This window comes from Apis dorsata, unplaced genomic scaffold (genome assembly GCF_000469605.1).
Source record: "Apis dorsata unplaced genomic scaffold, Apis dorsata 1.3 scaffold_257, whole genome shotgun sequence".
NCBI lineage: Eukaryota > Metazoa > Arthropoda > Insecta > Hymenoptera > Apidae > Apis > Apis dorsata.
This window is the reverse complement of record NW_006263535.1, coordinates 117,853-126,330: the sequence shown is the minus strand read 5'-3', so window position 1 is coordinate 126,330 and position 8,478 is coordinate 117,853. Positions and strand designations below refer to the sequence as shown.

The window sequence follows — 8,478 nt, the reverse complement described above, 5'->3', positions numbered from 1 at the left end:
AAAAAAAAAAAAAAAAAAAAATACATCTCGTGACGCGTTTAAGTTATGCGCCCGCACGAACGATTGTAGGATAATGCACGTGCGTGCCAATTAGAGCGCACAGACGGACGAATTTTTACAACTTTTCGTTGTTAGACACGATAAAGTTTCAGATGGAAAGTTTGAATCGTTCTTTTTTCAATTTATAAAATAAGAATATTGACGGGATAATAATCGAGTAATTTTTAAATATTTTTATCAATGAAACGAAAACTCTAAAATATTTTTGATTATTGAAAATAAAAATTTGTTCATAATGATGTTTGGATTGAATTCTCTTTTGATACTTTTAAATTACAGACCGACCTAGAATGATTACATCATATTTTGTTTTGTTTCATGATTCGTTTCGTTAATAAAACTTGAAGACACTCATTGTTAATAATTGTTATATTTACTTTTCTATATACTTTTATATATAGTTTATACAATTTATATAGTAATTAATAATTATATCAATGATATAGATTATATTTTACGAAAATAAAATTATACCAGACAAGATTTAGTAATGATCTCGCAATTTTTCGTCAGCAATATCGATAAAAATATTTTAATGTCACCATCAAATGTATATCGATTAATCGTGCAAACTATCGATCGTGTCACCTGCCAAACGATATTGATGAAATCATCGATTAATCATTAAGGAACCATGCGATAAATCGTGCAATGCATCCACATGATACAATATAAATATTTTTCTCTGGTGTTTTATTACGTGTTTGGTATCGATTTTGTAAGTGTAACAATTTCTCACAATAAGTTTAATCTAGTTTTGTTTTACCGGACTTATTTGTAGTGGGAGAAATTCAATAGCTTGTAAGCTAGTTAGGTGAAACGTAGTATGTTCTAGATTGAAAAATTCTATTACATCTGTAACGAAGCTGTGTCACTTGGAATGACAGGAACACTCCCAAAATATCGATAATTCGATAATGTCAAGGTGTCAAAACTATTTACATATAGATGGGAAACGTTTTAAACAATTTTCAATAAATATTTCCTATTATAAAGAAAAAAAGTTCATGAATTTAGTTTTTTATACTTATTTCAATTTTTCGAACATAATCATCTATATTTTACAAAATAGAAAATCAATAAAAATTAGTTTCATTTATTTTGAATCAATTAAAAAAATTGAATTTAATTTAGATAATATTTAAATTTATGGAATTTAAACACATGAAAGTTTTTCATCGAAGGTTTAAAAAAATTGATTAACAGCGTATAATTTAAATTATATATTCACCGAATATTTCATATTTACAATATCTCGTTATCCTGTTAAAATATTGCGAAAATAGGAAACGAATGCCGCGATGCGTTCCATATGAAAGCAGACGATTCAATCGTCGAATTCCGCTCCGAGTCGGAAAACCGATCTTTACAGCGATTCAAATTTTACGTAACTATTCATATTGCAATATTTCAAAAATAAAAAATATATTGGATCGAACACGATCGCTGATACACAGTAATTAAAGTAAATTTTACCATATCGAGAAAAATCTATTTTATTTTTATGAATACATCGTACATTCAAGTTCGTTTTTTAAAGACTGGCGTATGGCATGATGTAGTGGCCGAAAAGCGAAGTAGCCGTTATTGCAACGGTCATAAATTCCCCGCCCCGCCCTCAATAATTCTCAAAACATTCTTACGCGTGAACATCGATTCCGAGGGATATTTCCGCGTGCAGGAAGATTCGCAGAACTACTGACCTTGAGTTTGTCGTAGGTTGTGTCGAGCTCGAGACGATGCACGAAGGGGTTTAGGATGTCGGCACTGAGAGACGCAGCATCAACGTCCTCGTGTTTGCTTCGCATTTTTCCATTGGCCTCATCCATGTTTTCCCGAGTAATCACGAACAGAGAAAAAGGTGAAAGAGACAGAGAGGGTTGGGGAAATATATATATATATATGAAAAGAGAGTGAGACAATAGACACGGCTCGACGTGTCACACACTGCTAACCACGAAACGTCGATACGTATCGGCAGGTGCGAGACGTTCTATACGATGTGCTTTTTTTTTTTGGCACTATTTATATTAACGTTCAAATCGAGACAGACGGATAAAAAAAAAAAACGATAAAGAAAAAAAGGGAATTCTTGCTCAACCGCGGCGAGACATGTTCGCACGCGAAAGGGTTGTCGGTCGACAATCTACTGTGCTCGCTGTCGGCTCGACAGAACGAACCAACCAAATACTCTCCGACCATTACCGAGCCCCACCGAACGCGCAAGGGATACTGTCGGATGCGTGCGCATCATGCCGCTTAGTCGAAAGTTCGTTCGGGTATCTCCGTCAGTCTCCCCTGTGAAAGCGGAATGGCACGAGAAAACCAAGCCAGGACCGTCTACGTCAGTACCAAAACCCTTTCACTTTATTTCTAGAAATTAATAAACTTTTACTAAAATAACATTAAAATAAGTTAATAAAATCATTATTTATTATTTTTTGTTTCAATTTAGATTAAAAAATACAAATTAGAAATATAACAAGATATTTTACATAATTTTGAATATTTGAAATAAATTTGGAATAATATTTTATATCCTTTATTGTAATATTGTATATATTATATAATAACATCTTATTGAATCTGGCATTTGTTATTGGCATTATAATTATTGTCATTTTATTAAAACATTTAAAAATCAATTTTTTTTTTAAACCGTTCAATACACAAGTCATGTCGTATAAAGAAAATCGTTGAATCATATATTGGTTTTAAAATTTCATAAAATGTTAAAGTATGTTTTATATATATTTAAATATAAAGATATAATTTCTTAAAATATTTTATATATGTAATTTATATATGTATTGTATTTGAAATTAAGATTTAAAATATACTAAAATTAATTACGAATTAATTTAAATAAATTTCGATATTCATTTTCGAGACATTATGCAAAGTATTAAAAGTAATTCATCCAATGACTTTTATAATGACTTGAATAATTATAATGAAATTTCAGCTCATCAATGATAATAATAATAAACTGAATTATCAATGCCACGAAATTAATCAGAATTGAAGTATTTTTCACGCAAATAAATAAATCTAAATAATGCGAATTTAAGTATTTATATTATCATTATATTTAGATTTTAAAATTCTTTTTTTCAATGCAACAATACAATATATCGATAAAATTTCAATTAAAAAAACGAGCTATATAGATTCATTATTTACAATAGGAAAAAATTACTAGAAAAATTATACTCCGTTACAAGTTATAGATAAAAATATTTCATCTTCTGTTCATTTACAGAAAAGCATTTAAGAAATGTTAAATTTGCATATTGGATAATTAAAAATAGAGAAATTTTTATTCGTATAAATAAGAATTTATAAAAATGTAAATAATTATAATAAAAACAAAAGTAAAAACAAAAGTTTTAGCTAATTTTAATAGTCTACTTGTAATACAATATTATATTTATGTAAATATATTAATATATTAATAAAATCTTTTCCTCGAGTTGATAATATTTACGTTGATCAGCGCTCTCTATTTCTTGTAGCAGAAAATGTTCTATACGACTTATTCTAAGTTGCACACTAACCTATAGACGACATGGCAAAGGAACTACACAAATGTTTGATAAATTATTTCTCACAGTTAGAGAAAGTAAGTTGCAAATGGAATCAATTGTCCGAAGAAGCCAAACGGCCTTTACACGGATTAAAGAATCAATCAGAGCAACTCCGACTCGTCATAAGGTAACGTTAACTTCTTTATTTTTCTACTTACTACTGTAGTCTTTTTATCACTGGTTCAAATGTATCGTGTAGCTGCTAGAGCAGAAACTTAATGTATGTTTCAGATCTACATTGTCGTTAAGTTTCATTGATCTATCGTTAGATGTCATTCTGTTACAGCAATGAAGTCGATGATGCAGAACTCTGTAAAATAGATGAGTTACGTGAAAGATTGATTTTTAAAATTCTTATGGGAATCGACAGTGAACTTGAACTGCTCTTAGATATTTTGACACGATTTAATAACATTAATCAAGTAAATAGAATTATAATTTTAATTTTTCATTCATATACTGTTTGTTAATAATATATTAATTAATATTTCTCCTCTTTTATTTAATTATAAAACTTATGAATAATGATATTTTGTATGTAAAAAAAAAATCAGTTCAAATATATTTATTATATTTCATTATTATATTTTAAATAGTAGATATGTATATATATATATATTAACAAAATTATGATAAAATTAAAAATTAATTATTCGATAAAATTATTAAGAAAAATATTATTTTAGGATTTAAAAAATCGTTTAAACAATTTGGAAGAAGCAAGAAGCAAAATTTCATTAGATGAAGAAACGATGAAAGAATTAATCAATGGTACACCTTATAGACCAAGATTAAATTTACTTTTACAATGGGCTATCGAAGCTTTCAATTACTACCACGAATTGTATCCTTTAATTGAAAACACTTTATAGATTTTATCTATTGAAAAATCTTTTTTAACTCGTAAAATTCTTAGATATTTGCTGATCAATAAGAACATAAAACAATTCAATTATAAAGACGAAGAAACGGTAGAAAATTTAATAAAGTCTTTTGTCGAGGATCGATTTAAAAAACCGCGGATCGAACGTAAGTATTCGTTTCTAATTTGCATTTTAATTAATTAGCAATTTCGTCGTTAATTTGCATTATTTATTCCAGGAATACTCTATTTCACACAATTTCTAATAAAAGAATCCGTTCATTAAGAGTTTTTTTTTTTTTATTACATTTCAATTCATAAATTTTTATAAGCAAATATTTCCAGACTGCAATATTTTGTACATAAATGAAATAAATATTTCCATTTATATTTATACTATCTTCTTTATTTTCCTTTTTTCAATAAAATTCCAATATAATACTTAAAATCATAAATCGAATTCATTTTATGATATTTATATAATAAATATTATTTTATTTTATTTTTATAATTTAAAAAAAATTTTTTAAAAAATTAACGAATACAATCTTTCATTCAACAATATTAATAACTATTTTTTTATTATACAGTTTACGAGAAAATAAATATCACAAGTAGTTTAAATCATCGTGTACACTGACACACGTATAGGCAGCATAATCAACTTGGCCGATTAATGGCGAGTTTATCTACTGAAACAGCGAAGTCTTTTTTGTCCTGTAATTTCTGCAAGTGACGGTAACGAAAAGATATTACGACATTCCTGGTGTTGTAATCAATAATTTTTAAAATAGCCATTATTGAAATGAAATTTAAATTCTAATCTAAAACTTCAATAACTGTTCGTTCCATTCATCGTGTTCATATGAATGTAATACACATATATTTAAATCCATTCTATATAGAAATAAAAGAAATATTCTGTAGTAATAAAAGAAAAGTCAAATAGAATGCTCGTTTAAATTTTTCTTAACATTGAACAAATATTAAACGAAAACTCTTTTCCAACTATCCATCGAAACGAAAACTGTATTGTTTAATTGAAACGAGCATTAGCTCGAAACGATATTAACAGTGATTGCATTACTGTCACTGAGATTCACCCAGATTTTCGCATTATTTATCCATAACACGAACAGCTAGTAATCGAAGGGAACAACCACTTACTGAAGCATAATTCCTTTCGACACCTTTAAGCGAAGACTGTCGATAGTAATTTTTTTTCTTTTTTCAACACGTGTCACATTTCGACACTTTCTATCGTACATAGAATATAAAAATACGTGTTACTCGTTATCGATTCCCTTTTCGTAAAGGTCAAACGCTTCTGCTTAATCTTCAATTCTTCCGAATTTCCGATTACACACATGCGGATGTAATTCTATTGGACCTAATACACACATACACACACACATATACATATATATATACAAAATCTATCATAAATCATCATTGAACTTAATATAATTATTTCCACAAATTTCCAAGCGATATTTCCATTCTTTTTCATAATATTTCAACCTTGGACTATTTGAATTATCAATATTAATACAGTCAAGGTCCCGCGCAATTCACCTATTTGAATGGCGGCGAGCATTGGCCACGAAACGACCAACGGTTATTTCGCCTTGTTGCGATCGGTTCACCGATCATCATCGACCAATCTGTCGGGCAAAAAAGGGTCCACGCATATTCCGGTCTGTAGGACACGGAGGCATTGGGGCGCCGGCGCCCGCTATTGATTCCGTTGGATATCGTGATTTCAAAAGTTACCATCGCAGTAGAGGGTGCCACAGTAGCTAACTGCTCCTCGAGCCATAAGGAGGCCCTCGCGCTTTTCTTTCTTTCACCCCAACAGGTTAGTGGCGAATTTGAAACGTTATTACACAGGACGGCACGGAAATTTTCCACCCCCTCCTACCCCGCCTCCCCAGAATAATTTCACGATAATATACAACATTCGCGCATTCGTGCGAATCATGTCGAATATTGCCGGGTGAGAATCGAAAATCTTCAAAGGAAAAAAAAAAAAAAAAATAAAAAATCAACGAGAGTCTCGAAGAGTGAGAAGAAATCGTGCGTTTCTCTTCGAATCTACTGTGTGGATCTTCGTGCGGAATGGGATTTTCTTTCTTGATTCAATAAATGTTTGTAAAATGGTGGATTATTTATTCGGAATTATTTGTATATTCATCGTGAGGGACGTTTTACATTTACGAACGTGGGACGAAAAATGTCACTTGATCGGTGCGCCCGTGACGTCAATGGGAACGATAGTTACAGTGCATGTGCACTCGTGTAAAATTGCCGCCCAATACGTTATTAGAATGTTATATTAGAGATGGGAGAATGTTTTTATCCGAAATATTTATCGAAATCGATAAATAGAAGGATATTGGTGAAAGAATGTTTTTTCCACAAAAAAGTGTCTTCCCCTTCACTCGATATATTTTTATTCGTAAAATTCGGACAAAATTTGATGACGATACTCGATCGTCGATAAAATCGATGGGTGGGTAAACATCTTAAACGAAGAAGCAATTCTCCGTGACCAATTACAATCGTTGAATATTTAGCGACTGGTAATTGACTGTCAAGATCCCTTCTATACGAGGTCAGGGCCATGGTAAAGCGGAAAGGCAAACATCTTTCTCTCATCGACTATCGATGAAAAAAACGACGTGTACTACTAAGTTCTTTGGGAAAGAATCGCAAAGACATTTCTTGTCGAGTGCTTTTCTCTTGAAAAGATTGTTTAATTAAAGGAGAAATCGGGAGAATCGCGTGTGTACACGTCGTTTTTATTATACGTTGTTTACCTCGATTCCTTTCGTATTCGAATTTTCATATTCGGTGTTATGTAACAACACGAATTTCGCGACAATTCATCGAAATTTATTTATATCTCTGAAAAAAAAAAGACTTTATATTTTGTGTGAAAAAATTTGATGAGATGTTACAAAGGTGATGTAAAAGACGCGAATGGATCGAAGGAATTATCGTAAGAAATATAATTGTTATTGTGAATATTGAAGGTAATAAATTTTCGAAAAACAATTATTTTTATTCGAAGAACTGTGAACAAGATAAATAGAAATTTCGAATGCAACGTGAATTTATGGAGCGTATCCAAAAAGCAAACGTGTCTTCAAAAAGCTCGTGTTCAATGAAATTGTGAATCAAATGATACGAAACGTTTATAAAAATATTTACTTCTCTCTTTTTTTTTTAATTTCGCATGAACCTAATAATGCATCAAAATAGAAACTTTTCAGCGAATAAAATTTAATTTCGATATTGTTATCGAGCTTATAAATAAAATATATCGTTCCTTCATTATATTAAATATCAATCATCGATTGAATTTATTATTAATTAAATGAAATTTCAAAATTGGAACGTTATGCTTTATTACGGCCGAGATTAAATTGCCAATTAATTATCAATCAAATTTAAAATTAATTGAATAAAATTCAAAGTTTAATTTTAAATCGTGTAGATGATTATTCAATACGATATTATCCATATTTAATTCTATAAATCCTTAAAATTTTATATTTTTTATTATATTTTTCCAAACTCTTGTTAAAAAAGAAATTTTCTCATTCTCATGCTTCGTCGTTCAACTCTGTTTTTCTTAAAATATTTCATTCTCTTCGAGTAATTAACGATTACGTAACCAAGGTTTTTTTTCACTTCCAACAGGATGGAGTCCATAGGCGCGCGTGGTATTTCTGTTTGATCTTTCGAAAAAAAAAAAAAAAAGAAAGAAAGAAAGAAAGAAAGGAAACCGTGGTCGCGGTAACAGAGAAAAAGAAAGAAAGAAAGAAAGAAAAAAAAGAAAGAAATGGCGAACACGGCACATCTCGTCCGCCGGCAAAGCTCGCGCGACTTAAAGCCCCAGAAAAGTGTGGACAAACTTGAAATGAAGGAAATGAGAGGTAGATTAGTGGTGGACAATAGAAAGAC

The 8,478-nt window shown here is 30.1% G+C and overlaps 3 protein-coding genes and 1 long non-coding RNA gene across 6 annotated transcripts in view; 3 read left to right on the top strand and 1 right to left on the bottom strand.

Annotated features, from left to right (window-relative positions):
• Nucleotides 1-2,469, bottom strand: part of LOC102672755 (lysophosphatidylcholine acyltransferase) — a 31,096-nt gene extending 28,627 nt beyond the window's left edge. Inside the window, exon 1 of one of the 2 annotated variants that reach the window (XM_006616312.2) lies at nucleotides 1,764-2,469. In XM_006616312.2, coding sequence (XP_006616375.1) covers nucleotides 1,764-1,889 — 126 coding nt within the window. In that variant the 5' untranslated portion in view covers nucleotides 1,890-2,469. The remainder of the gene's footprint in view (nucleotides 1-1,763) is intronic. The other variant, XM_006616313.2, reaches the window with a different exon arrangement.
• LOC102673602 overlaps nucleotides 1-8,478 on the top strand; it is a 23,950-nt gene that overhangs the window by 7,299 nt on the left and 8,173 nt on the right. The window lies entirely within an intron of this gene.
• On the top strand, nucleotides 2,066-4,810 carry LOC102673068. The gene is made up of 6 exons (XM_006616316.2): nucleotides 2,066-2,432; nucleotides 3,602-3,774; nucleotides 3,934-4,069; nucleotides 4,334-4,491; nucleotides 4,564-4,676; nucleotides 4,749-4,810. Exons 2-6 carry the CDS (start codon nucleotides 3,629-3,631, stop codon nucleotides 4,793-4,795), a joined length of 600 nt encoding a protein of 199 aa, XP_006616379.1. The 5' UTR covers nucleotides 2,066-2,432; nucleotides 3,602-3,628; the 3' UTR covers nucleotides 4,796-4,810.
• Nucleotides 6,286-8,478, top strand: part of LOC102673372 (sodium-dependent neutral amino acid transporter B(0)AT3) — a 9,154-nt gene continuing 6,961 nt past the window's right edge. For both annotated transcript variants that reach the window (XM_006616319.2, XM_006616318.2), the window contains exons 1-2: nucleotides 6,286-6,367; nucleotides 8,215-8,478. The exon at nucleotides 8,215-8,478 ends at the window's right edge or, in 1 of these variants, runs on beyond it. In XM_006616319.2, the coding sequence (XP_006616382.1) occupies nucleotides 8,357-8,478 (122 nt within the window). In that variant the 5' untranslated portion in view covers nucleotides 6,286-6,367; nucleotides 8,215-8,356. The remainder of the gene's footprint in view (nucleotides 6,368-8,214) is intronic.

Excerpts from the sequence above, each read along its gene's own strand:
- LOC102673068 (XM_006616316.2), top strand. The coding sequence starts at position 3,629 with ATGGCAAAGGAACTACACAAATGTTTGATAAATTATTTCTCACAGTTA. Across the intron at positions 4,492-4,563 it reads TTCAATTACTACCACGAATT|ATATTTGCTGATCAATAAGA; the intron begins GTATCCTTTAAT and ends TAAAATTCTTAG. Across the intron at positions 4,677-4,748 it reads TAAAAAACCGCGGATCGAAC|GAATACTCTATTTCACACAA; the intron begins GTAAGTATTCGT and ends TATTTATTCCAG.